At 38.1% G+C, this 23,787-nt stretch overlaps 1 protein-coding gene across 2 annotated transcripts in view; it reads left to right on the forward strand.

Moving 5' to 3' along the window:
* The window catches only part of PRIM2 (DNA primase subunit 2), a 128,868-nt gene that overhangs the window by 99,788 nt on the left and 5,293 nt on the right, over positions 1–23,787 (forward strand). For both annotated transcript variants that reach the window (XM_068937448.1, XM_068937449.1), the window contains 3 exons: positions 9,669–9,795; positions 11,441–11,523; positions 23,219–23,287. In XM_068937448.1, the coding sequence (XP_068793549.1) occupies positions 9,669–9,795; positions 11,441–11,523; positions 23,219–23,287 (279 nt within the window). The remainder of the gene's footprint in view (positions 1–9,668; positions 9,796–11,440; positions 11,524–23,218; positions 23,288–23,787) is intronic.

Genomic DNA, 23,787 nt, shown 5'->3' on the forward strand with positions numbered 1-23,787 from the left:
CTTTCCTCATTTTGTGGTAGGTGAAGCCACCTCCAGAGCAAAGCAATGCTTGGCTCATCAGGCTGGAAAATCTGAAGTGGGAGAGGAAGAGGAGTTCATTAGTACTTAATCTGAATCATTCTGTAGTGACTCCCACAAAACATATTAGAATTTTTCAGCTCGCTTTTAGCTGTGCCTCTGGTCTGTACCTTAAAGCATAAAAAACTGTGTTTCAGGTTAAGGATGTAGCATAAATGGGAACTGTTTGTAGTTGGCAGATGGAGAAGTATTTATTTATGTTCCTAAATGACAACCATGCTTAGGAAAAGATAATCTCATGCTGAGGTTATTTTTAGAGAGATGAATTAAAAAAAAAAAATTTTGGACAAAGTTGTGCCTACAATGCTGTGTCAACAGTAATGATTTGAGTGACTGCCTGGGAAATGGATGAAAAAGTGAATCAATTATTTCAGAAGCTGCACAAGTTTGTGCAATAAATGTATGAGTTTGAAGTTGTTATCCATACATGCTCATACCATCTTAGACAAGAAATTGCCTGTTGACTGTTTAAAAAAGGTGTTAAACCACTATATCTTTGAATTTTGCAGAGTTGGAGCTAATCTGGTGGCCAGCCAAGAAGCTAGACAAAATTGCTACAGCCATTTTGCACAGTTGTTAGACTTAAATAAATCTTCCAGTACTGTAAGGAATAGATGGGTAAAAATTTGCATGAACATATAAAGATAGTTAAAACTGAAACATGGAAGTTTTGCAGAAGTGTAAACCTGAGCTTGCAGCGCTTGGAAGACTTTGTCAGCAAACTATTTTCCATATATTTTCCACTAGTGCATATGCTGAGTATCAAAATGGATAACCTAGCTAAGTTCTCAGAAAATGAAATTCATGGAGGGCCTAATTCTGTGTTCAGATGCTAATTGCAAATCTGACAAATGATAAAAGCAAAGTAACTCTCAGTGATGATATGGTACATGTATCCTACAGGAATGCCTTGGAAATGACAGTTGTAATTTTTCTGTTATTTTGAAATTGTATTCAATTTTATCTAGCTGATAACTGAGGTACATGTGAACATGAGTACATTATATGCTTAATAAAACACTGTATGTTCTATCTCAGGATGTGAATTATCCAGAGGTTATCTTCTTTCCAAGAGTAAGATCTTTCCTAAATTAGAAAAAGATGTAAATACTAGCAATTCTGTTTATTCCTGTATCTTTGCACTAAGAAGACAGCAGGTAGTATTGCACTAGGTTTACAGTGTCTGTCACCTCACATATTCCTCATAGGCCTTAAAAGTGAGGCCTTAGAGTGTCTGATATGGAAGACAGCTATTGATGGATTGTCTTAGGAAGTAATTAAGAGCTAGAGCAGGAAGTTGTTATGTTGGGAAATATTTAGGAAAATTATAAATTCATCAGATCCATTGGACCTGATGGTATACATTTCATGAGGCTGAGGGAGATAGCTGGCTGATACCATTGCAGAGTTATTATTGATTGTCTTTGAAACCTCATGGTGATGAGGGGAGGTTCCTGAGGACTGGGAGAAAGGAAATGTCAATCCTGTCCTCAAGAAGAGAAAGAAGAAGGATTCAGTGAAATACAGGCTGGTCAGCCCCGGCTTGATCCCTGGGAAGGTGATGGGGGAAATCCTCCTGGAAGCAGTTTCCAAACACATGAAGGACGCAAACGTGACTGGGAGCGGTCAGCGTGAATTTATGAAGGGGAAATCATGCTCGACCAACCCGCCAGCCTTCTATGGGTGAAATGACCAGCGCAGTGGATGTTACTTCTCTTGACGTTAGTAAGGCTTTTGACGCTGTCTTTGGTAATGCCGCTGGTGTCCAACTGATGAAGTACAGGCTAGAGAAGTGGTCAGTGGTGTGGACTGAAAAGTGGCTGCACTGTTGGGCCCAAAGGGTTGTGACGAGCGTCAGGCAGTCAATGCGGAGGCCGCTCGGTAGCGGAGGACTCCAGGGGCTGGTCCTGGGGCCAGTCCACGTTGAGATGATCGTCGGCGCCCTGGACGACGGGGCAGAGCGCGCCTTCAGGGAGTTTGCGTTCCACCGGGGTTGTGGGGAGTGGTTGATGTGCCAGGTGGTTGTGCGGAGTTCAGTGGTTGTGTGGTTGAACGCCAGTTCAGAGGGACGTTGAGAGGCTGGAGGAAAGGGCGGAGAGGGGCCTCCTGAAGTTTGGCGAAGGGGAGTGCCAAGCCTTGCGCCTGGGGAGGGGGGTAACCCTGTGCATCAGGACAGGCTGGGGGCTGAGGTGCTGGAGGTGGTGCAGGGGTGGTAGGCGGTCACCAAGGTGGCCGTGAGGCGGCAAAGTGGCCTTGGGGCAAAGAAGGGCAAGAGCCTCCTGGGCAGCCTTAGGCAGAGCCTTAGGCGTTGCCAGCAGGTTGGGATCCTTTGTTTCTGCTCAGCCCTGGTGAGGCCGCAGCTGGAGTGCTGCGTCCCGTGCTGGGCTCCCCAGTGCAAGAGGGACGTGGAGGTGCTGGGGTGAGTCCTGCGAAGGGCTGTGAAGATGCTGCAGTGAGTGGATCGTCTGTCATACGAGGAAAGGCTGACAGATCTGGTACTGTTTATCCTGGAGGAGAGAAGGCTCATGGGGGATCTTAGTGATGTGCGTAGAAGCCTGATGGGCTCGGTCTCTTCAGCCGTTCCCCAGGTTTTTCTCGGGGGTGCCCGGGGAAAGGAGAAGAGAGGCAATGGGCACAAATGGAAAGAGAGGCCATTCTGTCTAAACATAAGGGAAGATTTTATTTTTGAATGATTATTATTTTATTTTTTTAATTTTTTTTTTTACTGTGAGGGTGGTTGAACACGGGGGCATGTTGTGCGGAGAGGTGGTGGAGTGTGCGATCTTGGAGGTATTCAAAACCCAGGTAGATGAGCAACCTGGTGAGGGTGACCGAGCTTTGAGCAGGGGCTTTGGACTAGATGATCAGCAGACGTCCCGTCCAACCTCAATTGTTCTGTGAAGTTCTGTGAATTCAAGATGTTGTCTGTGTCCTATGAAAAAGTTTTCAGAATGGTGGGATTTTTGGATTACTCATTTAACTCAAAGGCCATGATCAGCTGTTCCACATGTAATTATTTAAGCTGTAAGCCCATTTATTTTCTATGTATCCTTGCATTGTTCAAAGACTCTCAGGAGTGGCATAAACCAAGTGGAGAAAATCAAGAGGATAGCAGTAGGAATGACTAGAGGGCTAGAAAACATGAATGATGAGGACAGATTGAAATAATTGTTCAACATCAAGGAAGAACTTTATGACTGTAAGTAACGTTATTGCAATGAAAAGAGATTTCTTGAGGAAGCTGTAAAAGCTGCATCATTTACTGTTTTTTAAAAGTGATTGGATAGAAATCTGCGAGTGGCGTATGTATCGCTGATTCTGTCTGGGACAGGGAGATGAGTTCTTGAAATCTGTTTTCTCTGAGTCTTTTCAGTGATTGGAATATATGTGTTCCCTTGACTCTTGGAATTCGTTGTTATGAACCAGAATCATGTTGTATTAAATACTCTATAAATAATGGAATTAAAAATTGACCCTTTCCTAAAGATTCCCATCTCAGTGTGGTGGATTCTAATGGCCTAGCAGTTAAGGTTTTTAAATAGGTTTTCTATTTTACAGAAACTAAGCCCTTCTAAGTGGGCAAGAAAACAGATAAAAGTTTTAAGGACTTACTCATATTATGCCATTTTGGTATGTTTTCAAAGAGGGCGTAAACATGTTTCAGAGTATCAGCCATTGTATTTACCAAAGCCAGTAAGATGTATCTAGGTGAGTGAGACTGGACAAGGTTTTTAATAAGCTTTAAATAGAAATTACTTTATCTTAAAGTTGAGAGGAAGAGCAGGAAGGATTAAACAACCTTTGAAGCAAGATGATATGGAGAGGTCAGAGTTAGAGATGTCAGGATTGCAATCCTGAATAATAGCTGGGGTGATGATACTCCTCTCAGTGTCTGAAGAAGGTTGGCTTGAATTTCTTGAGCGAGGAGTTCTTTATAGTGTTGAAATGGAAGTTGTGTTTATATTTTACTAAGGATGTGTGGGAGTTGGACCAGGGCTTAAGGTAGGACATTAAGCTGTTATAATTAACTCAGGTTAATGCTAGAAACGCTTTTAATAATTTTTAAAGTGTTTTCCATAGTTCTTGTATGGATATTATGGTAAGGATGAAGTTTGAAGGCTTTGGGAGATGTATATGATTTCTTAATTTATACGTGCTTTGTCTGTGTGTATGTCATTGGAGGTATACACCATTACCTACCCCAACTTAGACATATGAACAGTTTTACCTGTTGAGATGCCTGTATTCATTGTTGTCTTCTGCTCCAGTAATGTAGAAAGATTGGAGAACACTTACCTCTCTAGCGCTCTCTCACTTTCTGTAGCATGGTGGCAAAATGAAGACTGTTGCCCCCCGACCTGAGCTTAAATTTCTGTCTATGAACAAGTTCTCCTCCATGCCCATTAGGTTATAAGAATGACCTCATCCTTCCTTGCTTTGTTTCAAGAAAATTTCTAAGTATAGCATATACTAGGCAAATGTTCTGTATGATGTACCTTCTCATTCCATACCCAAAGATTTTGTGCATTTATGTGATTAGAATTTATCAAAAATAACATTTTTTTAAAGTGTTACCTGAAATATAGTAGTCTGGTATTCGGCTGCAGCAGTTGCTAATTCATACCTTATATATCTGTCTTATGTATCTTTCTTATCTTATTTATACCTTCAATGTATTTTTATTTATACTTTATTTATACCTTAATTTATGCCTTATGTGTCTTTTAATGAAGTTGCTATAATACAATATGTACCACATCATCACTAACAGTTATGAGGCAAATTAATCTGCATTAGTCTGATAACGTGAACATGCCACATAAAAGCAAAATGCAAGTAGTTTTCTTGCTACTGTACACTCAGCTATTCCCAGCGAAATGTCCCCCAGCCTAGACACTGGCTTAGTTGCACTTAATCAGTCTTAACTGCTCAGCTTCCTGTAGGGAGAAGAAATCTAAAAAAGCTTCGGTATCACTGTTAATGGGTTACCCGGCATCATCATTAATACCTTCAGTTCCAAACACTGGGCATCTCAGTTCATTACAGCAAATCCTGATGCGTAAAAACTCCAAACTGCCCACTTATCAGCAGGGCACCTCAGACCAGACATCATGTGCGTCCTACAAGTATGCCTGGAGCAAAGAAAAGTCAAAAATCTTTTCATCTTCAAGGAACAAGTTAAATTCCAGGCAGTTAACTTTTGCACTCTTTTAAAATAAAAATTAACACTGCTACTAATCCCAATATCTGCACATTCACTAATTGCGAGATTTGTGCATGCTACCACCAAAGTGACCAATTTTGATAGAGGTGTTTTTAATGGGTTGTCTTTGTCTCAGCTCTTGGCACTAGACCTTGCAAACAGGATTGACACGTTCATTAGATAAGTCTGAATCGATTCATTACTTAAATTTCTTGATCTCTTTTCTCCTCGTTAAAGGCATATTCTCCTCCTCTTTTGCCCATCCCTCCCCCCTACCTTTGCACCTGGACATAAATTACAAGTGCCTTGTAGGTTTAGGAAAATTTGGAGAGAGAAACAGAAGATTTTGAACGTGCAGGGCATAGTGTTTAAAAAGTTGAAGAGAATCCCTGTTCTAAAGTATTACTAGCAATAGCCTATCAACCTAAACTGAACACTCAATAATATCAGTGCTGCTTTAACATTACTATTTTATGGTAACTTTGGCTGTAACTTTCCATTGATATTTAGCGTAGACTATTGCAGAGTACGAGTATACGCTTAGCTGCTCTTTCTGTGATAGCAGAATCATTTTTTGTCTGTATATTCCTGAATTTCTCTTAGTTCAACAGCAGCGGTCGCATAGAACACAAGGTAAAGGTACCCAGTCATGGGGGATAATTATTACTGAGCAAGTTCGTATTAGGCTAAAAATAAAACTTCAGCAGTTCTTATGGGACAGATAATTACCAAACAATTTTTTCACATCGCTGAATTGTATCTTGAATTTTCACCTTTTAAAGTTTTCTACCATAATGACATTATAGGAGACTGTAATTAGGTAATACTGCAATTAGGTTATAGTTTTATAGTTTTGAAGTTGTTTTCTGAAATACTTTACAAACACACAATCTATAAGGAGTTAAAATGACCCTAGGAACACCGATGTGCAGGATAAATGTTCTGCACATAGTTTGTTTTATTTTGTTCTAGGAACTTATAAAAAGCCCACCACATCAATTTGGGGGAATAAAATGAGTCGGAAGTGATAATTCCCCACCTCTCACTTCTGCAAATTGCAAATATGTCTAGTTCTACCTTGATGTTTCACTGGCAAAAGGGATTGCTCTAGAGGGGGATTTTTCTCTCTCTCTCAATTATATGTGCATGCTAGAGTAATACTATTAGGAAAAAAACAATCTGATCATTGAGTTCATCCTCCAATGTACATCAGGGTTATTCGTCAGAATGTGTTTTCTGAAATGAAATGCCACAGTTCATGAATCTTTATTCTCTTCACACGGAAGAGTACTGTACAGTCTCTTGGGTTTTGGTACTGCTAAAAAACAGTTATGCTGATCAATGATAAGAAATGCCGAATCATGAGGACAAGAGATCTCTGAGGAAAGCATGTATCTTGGAGTGTGCAAACTTGTACCACATAGCTGTGTTGAATTTTTATGACATCTACCACTGCGAAAACTTGTTGAGAAGCAGTATATGTTATATATTATATACTTGTATAAGCAAACATACAGTGAGCAAGTGTTCGTCATTACGGATTGTCTCCTTTTACAGATGAAAAGTAGTTTTTCCAGCTATGCATTTTAAACCAGTTCCTTTCCCTTCAAAGAAACCAACTATTCGTTGGTGACGGCTCTACAGTTTAGAATATGGATTTTGAAAGGGGTTGTTAAGGAATGTTAAAATGTTTATGGTTAATTCCAAGAAGCGTAATATAGTAAATGTAGTTTAGGAAGTGCAATATTGGTGTTAGACAGCATTAGACAGCTACCGAATAAACACAAAAATAGGTTGTACATGTTTCTGAAATTTAAAATGAATTTTTAAACAATATTTATTTTAGTCAGCTTGTAGCAGCTTCAGCAGATGAGTGTCCCTTACCATTTAGTATGAATTTCAGAATCACAGAATCGTTTAGGTTGGAAGGGACCTCTGAAGATCATCTAGTCCAACCTCTAAGAAAAAGAGCCACTATTTAAAAAACAAACAAAAAAGCCTCTGCACTATTTCTTTCACTGTTCCTTAGGTCTACAGTTCCCATTAAATAAAATTACTGATGCTGATAAAATTACTAATTACTGATACAATTGCACTGAGAAGTTAAAGCTGAGATTTATAAAACTGTTAATTTTTTAAAGTGTTTCATGAGAGAATTATCACTGGAGTATGTAAATGACACAGTCTTCTGATATCTTAGAATAAATTTCGGTTCATGTGCCTTATCTATTGGTAATTCTATAAATTTTAGTTTTTAAGAATGCTGTTCTACTACTCAAAATAAGAAAATAATCTCTACCTTGCCCCAAAGAACATACAGATGAAATGAAACACATAGGAAAGGGCTTCAGAAGATCCAGGCAGGATTACAAGAAACCAATGAGAAAACATCCAACCGATCTTAAGGCCGTGTTGTTGTTATGTATGTTATTATATAGCTTGTTTCTGCTTACTGCAGGAGCTGCTTCTCAGTATAAAATAATGAGTTAGTAGTAAAAGTAATTTCTATGGGCATTAAGACAAGTGATGTGAAAAGTACGGCTCAAGATTTCAGTGTACAGAACTGTTAAGAGGGGTGTTAATTTTCTGGCAAACTAAGCAATACATCCTGAAGCATTCAGGATTTGCTTTTCCCTTACAAAAACCTATTTAATTTTACTGCTTACTCAAATATCCTTTGTTAAGCAAATGCAATGTACATTCACCCATCTTTTACGCAGAAGGAGGAAAAGTTCCCAGGTTGTTGGGGAAAATAATAGGTGGCTAGATCATCACAGACTTTGTCCTTATCTTTGTAGATTCACACAGAGGTTGGAAATTAAAATATGCATGTCTTGGTATTTGGCGTTCTGTTTTTCAGATATTTTATGTATAAGCTAAACTTACTTATAATTTAAGCATGAAAATAAAAGTAAAAAATTTTTAATAGCAAGTATACAATTTTTTAGCTCCCAGTTATGTTCCGTGCAGCTGTAGTACATATGCATTGGCATGTGTGTGTGTGTACGTATATAAATACCATCATCAAGTTTTCAGTATTGCAACATCACTTGAACCATAGTACTCATTGACCTCTTGTCTAACAGAGTATGAGATGCACATATAAATATAAGTATGTCTTTCAGAATATTATTGTAGACTAATACTGTAAATGTATGAAAATGAAATATTTTAAATTGATCCTGTCCTGTGCATTTACTAAAATCATGTAGTTCAGAAGTTTAACATATTATATTTAGAGTGATTACTATATCAGTTTAAAAGATCTTAGGTCTTAATGTAGTTGCACGTATCTTTTCTGATGTGTCTGTAAAATATATATATATATATACATATATATATATATACACGTGTGTATGTGCATGTGCAAGTCCATATAATGTAAATGTTAAAGCTAACACCAAGTAACTTGATTTTCACTTCTGTCTGTTTGAATGGGTTTGGAAGATATTTTTATTATCCAGTATTCTGTTTACAAAGTAGATTCACTGGTATAGCATGTAAGAATATAAGACAGACCTGGACAGGTTGGAGAGTTGGGCGGAGAGGAACCTCCTGAAGTTCCACAAAGGCAAGTACAGGGTCCTGCACCTGGGGAGAAATAATCTCATGCACCAGGACAGGCTGGGGGTTGACCTGCTGGAAAGCAGCTGTGCAGAGAAGGACGTGGGAGTGCTGGTGGACAGCAAGTTAAGCATGAGGCAGCAGTGTGCCCTTGTTGCCAGGAAGGCCAATGGTCTCCTGGGGTACATTAGGCAGAGTGATGCCAGCAGGTGGAGGGAGGTGATCCTGCCCCTCTCCTCAGCCCTGGGGAGGCCTCACCTGGAGTACTGTGTCCAATTGTGGGCTCTCCAGTACAGGAGAGACATGGCACTCCTGGAGAGAGTCCAGCGGAGGGCTCCAAAGATGCTTAGGGGCCTGGAGCATGTCTCCTCTGAAGAAGGGCTGCGAGAGCTGGGCCTGTTGAGCCTGGAGAAGAGAAGACTGAGAGGTGATCTCATCAATGTGTACAAGTATCTGAAGGGAGGGTGTCGAGAGGATGAGGCCTCCGTGGTGTCCAGTGACAGGACAAGAGGCAATGGGCAGAAACTGAACCACAGGCGGTTCCATTTGAATCTGAGGAAAAACTTCTTTCCTGTGAGGGTGCCAGAGCCCTGGACCAGGTTGCCTAGAGAGGTAGTGGAGTCTCCTTCCCTGGAGATATTCAAAACCCACCTGGGTGCAATCCTTGGCAACATGCTCTTGGTGACCCTGCTTGAGCAGGGGGGTTGGACCAGATGATCTCCAGAGGTCCCTTCCAACCTTGGCCGTTCTGTGATTCTGTAATATATTTTCTCTCTCTCTCTCTCTCTCTCTCTCTCTCTCTCTCTCCCTCTTTTTTTTTTAGTTTGACAAAGGATATGCTTACAGCATCCGCCACAACTATGGGAAAGAAGGAAAGAGAACTGATTATACCCCGTACAGCTGCATGAAGATTATCATGTCCAATCCACCAAGTCAAGGGGATTATCATGGTAAGTTCTTAAAACAAGAAGCTTGAAAAAGAGTGGGAGCTACTGGACTAGAGAAGAGAAGCAAGTAAACCTCCATTTTTCTGGTGGCAGGTAGTTGAAGGATGAGGGTAGTCCCTTCTGTACTCTGTTCATTTTCTAGTGATTAGTCTTACTTGCTGAATAATATTGGACAAGAGAAATTCGGTTTTATGCTCAAAGTCTAGACTCTTTTTTTCTCTTACCCTTATTTCCACTTTATGTGTCAGAGAACAGAAAGTTATATTCTTTTTAAACTTTGCTTTCAACCTGGCATATTTATTCTATTAATATTAATCCTTTTGTATTCAGAAGGTTAAGTCACTTGGTGCTCTTTTAGATTCTTAATTTCTGGTTGTAGAATAACATTTTGGCTTTGCAAATTTGTTTATTACCTAGCGATGGCATATCAAACTGAGGGTCTATCTGCATTGAAGTTATCTCTTTGAAAATCATGACTTACGTACGCATACCTGAGACAACTCAGATACCGCAAAGGGAAGCTTAATGTGGACTAAATTTTCCATCACTCTGAAGAAGTAAAACTTAAGCAATTTGTTTTGCTATGATAGGTGTAATGATAAAAGTGTATTGTTTATTCCTTTACAAAGCAGCAGTCATTATAATGACTCTCTAATATACATAGTATTTGAGTTTTTATCATTTATACTGAAATAATTTTAAAAATCAGTTTTGTAAAACTTCTGCCTGTATTCAGACAGAAGTTACATTTGGAATTTACTTCTGAAATTTTCACTTCACAATGAGCTCATATTTTCCGTAAATATTATGGTGCTCCATCCAGAAAGTCTCTGGAGGATTTTTGGGTATGGTCTCTGTCATGTTATTTACTTCTGCAGTCTCTTAAATTAAACAGTTTCAAGGCCACAGCGGTCTTGCACTGCACTGTTCTTTTAGATAGCATTTGGTAGCTTTTGACTTCATATGAGTAGTGTCACCCAATACAAGGAGACTTTAAATGTTTAGATGCTTTAAAAAATGACCAATTAGAGGGAGTGTGAGGAACTGTTAATCCAAAGTCTGTTAGGGTACTTTATGACCTCCTTCAGAGTAACAAAACATGGAGAACCTGCACTGACTGCACCATTGTTATTCTAGCACTAAGTTCGTTCATTTGCATCTAAAAACTAATTTTGGGACCCCAAAAACCTTGTTTTAGGTGATGGAACTTTTTAAGGTAGTAGTTTACAAAGGACTATGCTTTAAGGACTAGTTGACTCTCATTACTTCATTTTTCCTGGGTGTTGTGTGTTCTGATATTATTTGAGCGTAGCTTAATATGCCATAGCTGTTAAAGGTACCAGTGCTATAGTTGTTAGTAAGGAACTAAGTGAAACTCTTTTCCAGTCAGTGAATGAGAATTGTGGTCTGCTTATGTTGGGATATTTTATGTAACTCTTGAGCCTGTTGTGCCCTGATAACTGGGCAGTGGAATAATTATTAAAAAACAAAAACAAAAACAAACAAAAAACTAAGTTATTGTACACATGAGCAGTTAGCTTTTTTTAATTAATAAGCTGTTAGGCAGTCAGGAACAGCACAGCTGGTCTCTTGAGTGCCTTTCTGTGCTAACTCCTGTGTGTGGGCTTGCTTGTGTTTTTGCTGTCAGGGTGCCCGTTCCGCCACAGTGATCCTGAGCTGTTGAAGCAGAAGCTGCAGTCATACAAGGTGCCTCTAAATGGAATAACTCAGGTAAGGTATATTTTGTTTGGAGCTTTCTTTAATGAGGCACTGCTTTTCATTTTTATTTTTCATTTTTATTTTATATTTGTGTAGGAATATTATATTTCACATACATACTAACGAATTGCATACCTCTTCTTATAAAAGGTTTCAACCAGAATCTTGTTTTCTTGTTGTAGTGCTCCCACTTGCGTGTTGACACTTGTCACCATGTTTATTGTTTAATGTTATGAGTTGTTTTATTACTAGTGGATAAATGTAGGATTTTCTTTTACTTTATTTTACTGCACTGTAATAATAAAGCTTAACTGAATCTGGCAATATTTTGGAGCGTCTGTTTGTTAATTTTGTGCGGAATTGTGGAAGGCATTGCTGTGTAGTCAATATACGTGAGTCATTTTCTGTAATGAACTTCTTAAAAAAAAAAAAATAAATAAATACAATTTGTAATTACCCATTGTGCTAACTTTCCATAAACAGTAAAAGGACATGAAGCTTTTAGTGTAATATAGAGATGTCAGCAGCTTTTTAAAGGTAACATAAAATTGAAAACCTATTTTATATAGTAAAGACAATGCAGAAACTAGAACGTTTTGATACCCATACTGAAGGACAGTGACTGCTGTTAATTGTTCTAGCAAGAGGATAAGGAGATGAATGACACTTCCTTCACTGAAGGAACATGTACGGGTTAGAACTCAGCTTGAGACAGTTCAGTAAAAAATAAAGTGTATTAATTGCGTGAGAGCTATTTAAAGTCTGTAGGAAAACATTTTTTTTTTGTTTGTGTGGAATATCACCATTACCAATCAGGCATCAACAGGCTGTTGAACTGGAAAGAAAAGAATGTGAAAGTTTCACTCAAATTAGTCTAATTGAAAGGGATAATTAAGATAGAAATTAAAAGACAGTCACTTTAAATTTTTTATTGTTCACTTGATCATTCTTTGCAAATTCTAGAAGTTCCTAAGCTTTTTTCTAGGAATGATTTTTTTGTTGTTTTTGCTATTTTTCTTTTTCCTGGACTATATAAATAAGCAGTTAAGCAGTCTTTCATATATCTGACAGGTACTGGAGATACTTTCCGTTGGCTTTTTTTCTTTTATTTAAGCATCAAAAATTGATGGTGCTCTGAGATTTTTATCTTGCTAATCGTTGGAAAGATCAGGGAGGATTAACTGATTTAGCTTCCTTGCTCTATGCAGGTAGGATTCAACTGATATTTTTTCAGTACACTTTTCACAGTGGAGCAGTGGCTTTATATTTAGCATAGTTTTTAAGTAGGATCGGGATTCATTAGGAGTTTTACATTTTCCTGTCAAAACTAAATAATAACATGTCCCCATGAGAGGCTGCTTTGCCTGAAAGTGGACTCTGTGCTGTCTCATAATGCAGTGATGTCAGTCGAAGTGCAGATTGGAGGTACAGGGCTCCACAGTAGCCATTCCTAGAAAAGAAAAATGAAAGACTTAAAGTGCTGGATGTGCCTGGATTTGCAGAAACTGACCTTTTACAGCGGAAGTAATGGTGGAATGCTGACTCTAACTGGCACTCTTCCAGGTGTTCAGGAGTAGGAGGAGGGCTGGTTCACATCTATTTCCAAGATCTCATACAGATCTTGTGGCCAATGCTCGTTATTGCTACGTTTGTTTGGTCATGTGTGAGTCTATGTTCAGAATCCTTCAGTTCAGAAAGTGGCTTTTTTGAGTCTTCTCAGATGCTGGTGATAGTTGCTGACCTTTCAGTTGTTATAGAAACAGTTCGACCCTAGGTTTCCGAGGAGCAGTGTCTCACACAGGTATAGCAGCAAAATTAATTAATTATTGATTGGTGGTACAGCAAAGCAACAGCTTGAACTGGGTTCCTCCAAGGAGGGACACCAAACAAAGAAATTCTGGGGTAATTATACCCTTCACAGTCTTATTTTTCTGCCTGTTAGTGAAGATCTCTTCCAGTCGTCTTTACTGAGTCAGTGGTCTCGCTCCTTCTCATTGATCCTGACCTGTGTGCCAGGCTGGTTGCTGTGTCTTTTCTTCCACAGTCCCTTATCTCACTTGAAGGTTAGCCACAACTCGGGTACATCCTATCTTGTCTCCTGCATCCTGTTTTGCATCCTCGTTAGCCAATTTTAATCGGTTTTGTGGTTGCTTTGTCAGCAATGTTTCTTGAGTTCATTGACAGTTCAGCCTTAAGGCCTGTAGGCTTCATCTACTTTAGGTACAACTGCTAAGCAGGAGTTAGATTTATGCTGAGCTGAAGCTAAATCAATTACAGTTTCTTTCTCTAACACAGTGGAGTGTTGTTTTGTTGTGGGAGGAAGTCTATGAGAGACTAGATCTTTCAGATATAGTTGCTTTCCCAGCATCTGGACCTCAGGGTTGATATTTGCGCAAACCATGTCCTTTGAATTCGTTAAAAATTCTGTTAACTCTAGATCAATGAGAGCTTCCTTAGCACCTGAAAGAGATTCCCATCTTTAATAAATGGTTTGGAGCTTGACCTTTCAACTATGTATTATACTAAACAGTACATCTCTCTGGGGACTCGTGGCCTCTTACACTTGTTCCTTGCTTTGTTCCAAAGTTGTTCTGCTGTCTTCAAACGTGACTTCATTCTGTGCGCTGTCTTGCTATACGCTGTAGGCAAGCAAGTTGTCACGGTGAAAAAAATCCCTTCTGTATTGTCAAAACGGATCAATTTATGCACTGAAATGCTTTTTCAGTTCTCTCTGCCTGGTTTATGGTAGCAATAAGTGCTACCCCTTCGACAGAGGGGGGACTTGAGCAGCCATGTACGCAGGCTGATGGACTCTAGGGGAGCAGGGATTTCACATCAGTTTTCCAGAACTCGGAGCGATCTGGAACGTGTTGAAGTCTTGCATCCAATTAATGAAAGACAGCGTATGAAATAGGTGAATTATCAACAAGTGTGTGTGTGATGGTGTCACGGGTGAGACAGAGTAAATGAGAAGCTACAGTGGATCTGCATATTGGGATTTATTTAAGAATCAGTGAGATTAGAACAATTACCCTCCTTGACTATCTCACACTCTTGCTCCCCCCACGGAGATGCATTCACTTAGATCTCGACTTCCTTTTCCAGTAGTAAGATTGCTGCTGGTCTGGGAAGGTCAGGCAAAAAGTTGTGTTGGTTCCTGCTGTACAGTTACTGACAGTTACGAGTCTCCAGTGTTACTGACCACAGTCCCTGGGTATTTATCTCCATCCATCTCTCTGATCTCCAGGATCTTCTTCCACCTCCTGGATCTTTCCTTCAGCCGGGATCTTCACCACCTTCTTTTTGGGCCCCCTAAGTGTGCTTTTTTTCCCACTTCTACATCATCTATCTGCAGAAGCACAATGTGTGATCATCTTCCTAATTGATGGTACTGTCTCATTTTTTTATTAATTAGAAAGTCATGATATGTCACTTTTTGTCCAAACATTTTCAAAATTTAAAACCAGCCCGTACTGGCTGCAGCTAGCAAGTAGCAGGCTTGTGCTTCAGAGTTCAAAAGTTCAGTTGTGGACGTTCAACCCCCATGCATGTATCCACAATTATCTACTGCTTGACAGCATTCACACTTTAAATTATTTTTTGGCTACCACAGATGGGAGGTGCATGATTCTTGTTTTTCTGCCGGGAAGTGATTGGTCTTTCAGACAAGGATATTGCTCTTTTGGCATTGGAATGTAGGACCCACCTGTCAGCAATTCATTATTATGGTTCTCCAGTTATTTAGCAGACAAATTGAATAAATTGCCCATGTCAGCCATGAATGGGAGAGCCAATCCAGGGTCCTTCCAGAGCATTTTTGGAAGTGAGATCATCTCCTGACAGACCTTTTTTTCTCCCGGATCAGTGGGAGGTGTTGACAGATTTGTTTAAGAGCGTGTCAGCATGTCAATGAGAATTCAGCTCATTTGACTCAATGCCTCATAGCTTGGTTGAAATGTAGTGGGTAATGTGAAGATCATATCTGTAGTCTCTCTTTCCAAGGTTCTGCTGTTACTTATTTCCCTCACGTGGCTAAGGAATTCCAGTGTTCAGATTTTCTCACTTTCTTTTCCCCAAACGTGTGCCTAAACTTCATATAGTCAATCTGAGAAAGGTTCTTTTTTAATTTTAGAGGCTTGTAAGTTCGATTACTAATAAGTAACCTTTCTACAATTTGAAAAGTGGATAGCAACAGCTCATCAGATCGCTGTGGAGGTAAAGGAATCATTCTCCACCATAATGTGTATGTGTGTGTGAAAAATATTTAATCAGATTGTCACAAGTGACAGTATGATCTACAGCTGCCAGCTTCTTACCCTATGCAGAAGAAATGGCGTAGTGTTTCCAGACTCCTCTCTCTTGTGTTGCTTTCTGTTCCCTGGGCTTGTATCTTATTATTATGAAGAACCAGATGAGTCTGTCTCTTGCAGTTTTTTAGTCTATGATTGGGTATTAAGAAATCTCATCAAATAGAACCATGTCAAAAGACAGCCAAAGAAATTGAATATACCTGACTTAATCGTGCTTAAATGCCATCTTGGGTGGTATGGGCTCCAATTTCTCTATTGTTCAGATACAACTTCTGACTATATTGGAAGCTATTTCCTTATTTGGGTAAGTTATCACAAATATAGGGAATACTTTACTTCCCCAGATGAGGAAATGGTCAAAAATGATTTGTAAAATGAATCTGTTTTAGATGCAATGAGATGTGGTTTCTGACTTTCTGGAAGTGGCTGTTGGGATGGGATTCATCTCACCTAAATTTAAGTATGTACAAATATAAACATTTACATCTTGGCGAGAAAGTTTTTTGAGTACCCATAGACTTTTCTCAACTATTCTAGGCAATCAGATAAGAGTAAAGACAGAAGAGTTCTGTCTGGCCCGGAGTTCAATGCCTCTACCACAGCTTACCTTCTTCAGGGAGTGGCAGTGTCTTGGTAGAGCTTAGGACAGTTCAGTGCATGCCCAACTGTTTGCATCAAAGTTTGCCTCATGACGCTTAGACATCAGGGGATCGATCATTCTCTCACATGACGTCCAGGCAAGCCTCTATGTGAAGTCTGAGCAAGAGCAACTCAAACTATTTATTTACCTAACTGTTTCCCAGCTCAATTCGCCTTGATGGTGATACCAAGGAAGTCATGAGACTCTCTAAAGTCATGACAGGTGTCAGACCATGTGATTGTTAGAATTTTGCTTTCCACGTTAGCAGTGATACATGTTTCTGTAGCTAAGGAGCTTTCTTCAAGGACTGGGAAGCTCAAGGCTTGCAGTTCCCTGCTAAGTGCAAATTACAGCATTCTGGAAATCATGTTGATAGGAAAATGCAGCAGGCCTTTCATTCCTAAATCAGTTCATCCCTTCAATCTTTTTACAGCAGATATAATACCACTACCGTATCCTATATCAACAAATAAAGATCTGTAAAACTAGTGCAATGAGCACTGAAACCACGTGTATATTAACTGCTGCTGATAGTCCTCAGTATATGGGTATGTAGATGTATATATCTGATGGTACACAAACAATGTGGAATGGTATCTTAGAAGCCATTTCCCATGAATGGGGCACCCCAAAATTGAGCTATTAATTCCAGAATCTAACAAGTGTCAGTATTTCTGGTCCTGCGATGGACAGATTGTGGGACTGCTGTCAGATTCCCTAACTGGGGAAGGTGTTCTGTGCTTTTTCTGTGATGCATCTCTTCAGCAAGAATGATCCTGCTGCCACAAAAAATCCCAGGCAGTTTTAGTGCCAGACTCTTTCACTGTGGAAATGCAGGAACCTGTCACTGTGCTGAGACCTTGTAATTCTAAAATGTGATCAAGTGTGCTCTCCGTATCTCAACCCTGTTTGAATTGCTTAAGAGGATATCTTGATTAACACCAAGAAACATTCTACTGCATGTAACTTGAATGTCTAGGATGCAGCTTTTAAACGTGTTGTATGTCAAAACTCAAACCTCCAAACCAACTAAAAAACCATTCCCCCCCCCCCAACCCCCAAAAGGCACCCCTACTTTGCTCTTAAAATATTTTCCTTCGTCTCTGAAGAGTTTTGCCCTGGTCTCAAGTAATTTCCTAGTAGCGCTTTTGTAAGCTTTGATGATACCATTTAAATAAATAAGAGACATTTTATTAATTAACTATTTTTGATATTCTTGATTTAGGCAAACCTAATGTGATGCCATTTTATTATCATGATGAAATTTTGTGCATCATTAAAGTTCCTTTCAGTTGATCGAATTTTAAGAATTGTTTACCTTTGCTTGTAGCTAAAATAAATAATAAAAAAAATATATAATTGATATTGATATCCTGTGGGACTCTGTATTTATCAGTTTGCCTCTTTTTGAAAAATTTGCCTTTTTAAGATACTTAGAATACTGATCGATATAATGTCTCTTGATCAAACTCAGTAACTTTTCTCATGTGTTTACTAGTGCTGTGCTGTTAATATTACTTACACCATCAATGGGTGGAATACTGTAAAGTAGCAGTTAATATGAAATGGATTAAAAATAATTATTTGAAAAAATTGAGTGACAGTTTTTCAGAGTACTTAATTTTCCCAGTCTTCAATTTATTGCTAATAAGCTGAAGCAAATAGAAGAAAGAAGATGTATTGGGCTATTGTCAAGTGAGATTGTAATAGTAAGAAGGCTGTTTGTAATTTTAATAAGAGTGAACTGTTCAAAAACCTGATTTAAGCACGCTGGTAAGAAAAAAAACTGTAACTGTTGAACTTCCAGGCCGATGAACTGGCTTGTGGCAGTGAAACAAATGAACAACAGGAAAGGAAAAAGAAGCCTTGAGGATGCGAGAAGTATGCAGAAACATTGAAAAGCATAGCTAATATATTTGATTATAAAAGGCTGTAAGAAAACACAGATCTTTTAGACTATATATATGGATTTCATAATATACAGAACAACTGAAAATACATTAAGTATATGTTAAATTGGAAACTATTAAAGGTTGAACTGGAAAATATTCTAAAGTTTGGATTTAGTATTCCAACCACCAAAAGGATGTAATAGAAATGTGTAGTTGGGTGCTGTTGTTCATTAATGTGTCTTTTAGAATAAGATAATATGAAAAAAAGTTAAAATGTATGTAATTTTTTTTCATATTGTTTGTTAAAGAGGTGAATTGCATTAGTTTCAGTGTGTCCAATTTAGTTATTTCCATGAGCAGTTGATTAGAGTAACTGGTTGCTGCTGCTTTGGAAGGAAGTTCCACCCTGTGTTCATCGCTGCCTGTTGAGTTTCCATTCCTTTCCTGATGCTGGCCCTATGACTATGTGGTAAAATGAATCGAAGAGCTGATCCAGTTGTACCAGCCCAACCTGGGAAAGGGTGAGGAGGGAGGAGGTTCATTTTCAGCCTCTCATTACACTGGAGATGGCAGGAAGGAGGGGCCAGAATTAGGGGGAAGACAGGTAAGGGTCTTTATGTTTCCGTAGCATCAATTTATGGTGGTTTAAACTGCTCATGAAACTTGCATTTAGAAGGGAAAGGAGGAGAAAAGAAGCACACACAGGAAGTCACGGGGATAAACACACGATTCAGGATGAGAAAACAGGAAAAAGAAGAAAGAGATAGAACATACGAAGTATGAATGAATGTCTCATTCTTAAAACTGCTGTACTGTAAATTTAGGACACCCATGAAATAAATACTTCAGTTTTATTTATTTTGTAACTTAGTTTTTGATTTTGAAATACTTCAGATGCTTGCTTGCGTACTTGTTTGTGGTCCAGGCTTTGCCTCAGCATTTCCTTATATCATGTGTAAAAATGGGCATGGCCGTCTTTTAAAATAAGTGGCTGTAAACTCATTCAGCATTAGTCAGTTAAATGAAAATGTCGCTGAAAAATAGATGAAACTTTTCTAATCATAAAGTACACATTTTCTGTGCTCTTTTAAGAGTATGTGACATCCGAAAAGGAAGTACTTAGATGCAGGCAGGGTTAATGGACATGATGTTCACACCACTAACTTTTGGCAGTAGAGTGTATAAAATAAAAAATTAAAAAAAAAAAACAAAAAAGAAAACTAAAACACCCCTCTTGCCCTCCAAAAAGCACCCCTCAACCAAGCAACCGAAACCAACTAGCATTAGAGCTGTTTACTTTTAAAATGATCAACGAGGTTTAAATTAACATGTCTGTCTTCATTTAATAAGGTTGCCCAGGGTTTACTGTAGCAAATCTAGTCCCAGATGGACACATTCTTTTTTTTCAAACATTCACTTATTCTTTTGTTAGGTATTTAATGAGTTCCTTGATGACATATTTAAAAGGAAGACTTAAGCCTAGAGGACTTATACATTGAGTGAAAAATAAATGCAGGTATTTTAAGAGACATTAATAACACTTCATTTGGGGGATGATGAGTGCTGCTTATTTTTGTGTTTATAAAGTAGACTTGAATAGAATTAGGTATTGTTGCTGGATGGTGCTTTTCACTGCTGTTGTGATGCAAATCAGTGTCTGTTATGATGACCTAAATATTATCATGTGCAATGTTGAGATCAAGTACTCTGGAAAGTGCAAAGAGTGAAAGAATGTAAAAGTCGCAGGAGCTTTGGCAAAGCTGTAACAATGATTTTCTAGACTACAAGCGAGTCTGAGGGAAGAGAGGAATGAAATCTGAGAAAATTGCACCATGCATGTATACATTATATTGAAATGAAACCTTCTAAAATTCATAGTGGTCACTTTAAAATAAAAATCAAATATCTAAAAGCAGCAAGAAGGAGACATGCCCCATATTAGGCAGGAAGTGAAGGGCATTATGGAACTGTGGGGGAGAAGTTATGCCAAGGTGGTTATAAACTGACGTGAAACAGAGGGAAGGAAAACCCCTCAGGAATGTATTCAAATATGTTCCAGCAGTTGCACCTCAATCATATCTTGAGTCACCTTTGAAATAAAATGAAGGTTAGAGTCACAATTAACAAAATCTACGGTAGAAAGACTTTGTTTTTAAAAATAGAAGGTAATCCAACAATTTTCAATAAAACAAACTAACCTTGAATACGTGAAAGTAATAATGGGTAATTACAGAGCCCAAACTATCAACTCTGCGACATCGTAGCTATATAAGCTGAAGATCTAGAAAGCAGGTGGCTGTGCACAGCTGCCAGACACCATCTTAACCTGATTAGTAGTCAGTAAAGCAAAATCAGAAAAGCAAGTTGCAGATGGCAGTGAAAGAAAAGGTGCATAAGAATTAACTGAAAGAGTACCTCTCAAGCAGATTAGTCCTTAAGTATCTAGTATGTTACTTGCAGAATAAAGCAATTTAGTGCAAACGTCTGAATATATGTAGAGGAAACTGACTGCTGCTGTGAATTAAGGTTGTTTTGAGTGGAAGTCTGTTTCTGGATAACACTAGTGGAAAAACAGCTATAAGCGTGCTTTCATTATGAGCACAAATGTGATAGGAATGATGATCAGTAGTGCCTGTTATGAGTGATAATTCCCTTTTATTTAAATATAAGATAGTTTCTGGTTCTCTCACATAGAGAATCCCTTTCTAGTTGGACTCCATTCTGTGGCAGGTCTTACTCTTTTGTATTTCTTCTCATACCTTGTTCCCTAAACAGCTAATTTAATAAAGTCAATTAATCTACTAAACCTGCTCTTCTCTGAATATGTTTAGTTTGCCCCTTATTCCTCAGCTCCAACATACCCCAGAGAGAAAGAGAGCTGGGTCCCACATGAGGCGGCTTTAGAATTGCATCCGTGCTAGTTACTGTGCTTATTGTTTTTTATTTCTCTCCCAAATTACAAGAGAAGCTTAGCTTTTGGGTTTTAAACTCGGAAGTTGTTCATCCTTATGAAAGTTTGTTTGCTCACTTAAGATTCTCAGTCTCCAAATACATTTACACCTGAAGTTAGAAAGATGTTTATTTATATAATAATTTGTATTAGATGTAATCTTCAATTAAATGAAAAATAACTTCAAGAAAGCCTAAAATATTTATGAATTGGATTGAAGTATTTGACTTCTGCTTGTAAAATTCAATTTAGAAAAGTCTTAATGCTGTGAAACAAAATACTGCAAATGTTCCTTTCAGCTAACTGAGCCATTTAGATTTTCTGATCATTACTCCAAAGAGTATGAAAAATGCCTTAGGATATAACAGCTTTTTGGTATAGTGAAAATTGGTGCAACAATCTGAAGTTAGTTTTTCCTATTAAGATACTTAGAGGAGTAAACTCGGGATGCTAGTTTTCTGTAAAGTACATACAAGCATATGATCTGGTTAGCGTTGAGCTAAACGTAGAAATTGCTCTTTTGCATGGTATGCAAATTTTATTGTAAGGAACAAAGAGGAAAATGTAAGGTAAAACGTAATGGAAGTCCTAGATAGATGTAATGGAAGCTCTAGAATAGTGGAGTTTTCTTCACTCCTTGGCTACTTAATGTGACATTAATTTTTAAGTTACTTTCAAAGGAGTGGGGAAGGTTTAAAAATATATTTGTAACACGAGAGTTCAGACTTTATTGCCTAATTGGCCTTTGCCTTGATATTTTACAGAGAGTTTAACAGGAAGTGGCAAGAGGCGTAGAAATTTAATCAGTTGGGCTGTAACAGAGAAACAATGCAGTTAAGTACTTTCTTGGCACTGTAGTTCTGTTTTATCCATTCAGCAAAAGTAATTTATTTGTACATCTGTCAATAAATACAAGATGGCATCCAGTAATGAGGACAGCAGGGATTTAAGCTGGAACGTATTGCTGTCTTTGGCACAACGGTCAACCTTGGGAAAGGGGCTTTAAATTAACATTTCTTGCAAGTTATTTTTCTGTCCATTGAGGTTATCTCTTAATTCCAGCAATTTTCTCTGTTTGATAAGCAGAGAGAGTATACGTTTTGATTTTTATAAAGGAGGGAGGAGGTAATGAAACTTAAAAATTTCAACTGGCATTGCTTCTGCTGATAAGAATAGGACTTTATGCAGCGCAGAGGAGATTACATGAAGTAGAATTGGGAAGCAAATTGTATTTACAAAAGATGGGATGATTTTGCTAATAGGTGTTCAAAACAGGTTATTCACTCGCATGTTCTGCTGAGCTTGACTAGAAATAACTGCATTTCGTAAAGGACAAATCTGACTTGAAGGTAAAAGCATTCACCTCCTACGGATACTTGTCTAAAGGGTCTGTATTAAATTTTCTTGATTAGAGTGCAGTAGTATTTTATTTTGCATCTGTGTGAACTGGTAATGTGAAAAATAAAAATACAAATAGTGCACTTGATTGCTTCATGCTTCAGCTGCTTGAATTACTAGATTTATATCTGCAGTTATGGAAGAGATGTTGCAACATGATAATTTGCCAATAAGTGTCAGAATTATATTATCAAAATATATGTTCAACTTATTTTTGAATTAAGTGTAGTGAAATTACAGGAAAAGGACCAGACATATCGTCCTGTGTCTTTTTTCTCATTTTTAATGTAGCAAAGGTATATTTAAAGAACTACAGTATCTCTAAATGTTGTCATTTATTAGTATGATACACAAATGTCAAAGACATCATGCATTGTAAAGTTCTGAGGTTTATACATCTGCCTCTTGTGAAATACCTTGTCACAGTAAATCCTAAAATATCAGTAAGATTTAGAATTCTGTGGTTGTAAGTGTGTGCTGTTTCTGAATCCTTGACATTTTTTTCCTCTTTGTATAGATCCTGGAATTAGTGAAGGGCATGCATTACCAGCTGGCCTGTCAGAAGTACTTTGAGTTGACACATGATGTAAGTACCTACTAATTCTTGTTGTACTATGATCAGTGTCTTTTTTTTTTTTTTTTTTTTTTTTTTTTTTTTAGGAAAGCCTTGGAAATCATGAATGAAATTCAGGGACTCTTTGCAGTTTTAACATCTATTATTAGCTCTCTGCCCTGTTTTCATTTCAGTGGTTTGAAATATACTTCAAATATTTTTTTTATAATCACCTGCATTTATATATCAATTTTGTTAATATTCTATATGTTACAAGAGGTGAAAGATTGGCCTTGCTTCCTGAAAAAATCAATACTGTTAAATTTTGTCTTTGTAAATTTCAAGCCATTTAAGTTTTCAATATCCTATTTTTAGGATAATAAATAATAAAAATTGCAATTTTTGACTCATAACACAAGCATGTTTTTGGAGATATGCTTTAAGTAAGGTTGAATGCATCTGTCTAACACAATCCAGACTATAATTTTCCAGTCCTTATGGAGTTGGCGTTGTTAACTTTTGCATGATATTTT

Source organism: Struthio camelus, chromosome 3 (genome assembly GCF_040807025.1).
Source record: "Struthio camelus isolate bStrCam1 chromosome 3, bStrCam1.hap1, whole genome shotgun sequence".
Classification (NCBI taxonomy): domain Eukaryota; kingdom Metazoa; phylum Chordata; class Aves; order Struthioniformes; family Struthionidae; genus Struthio; species Struthio camelus.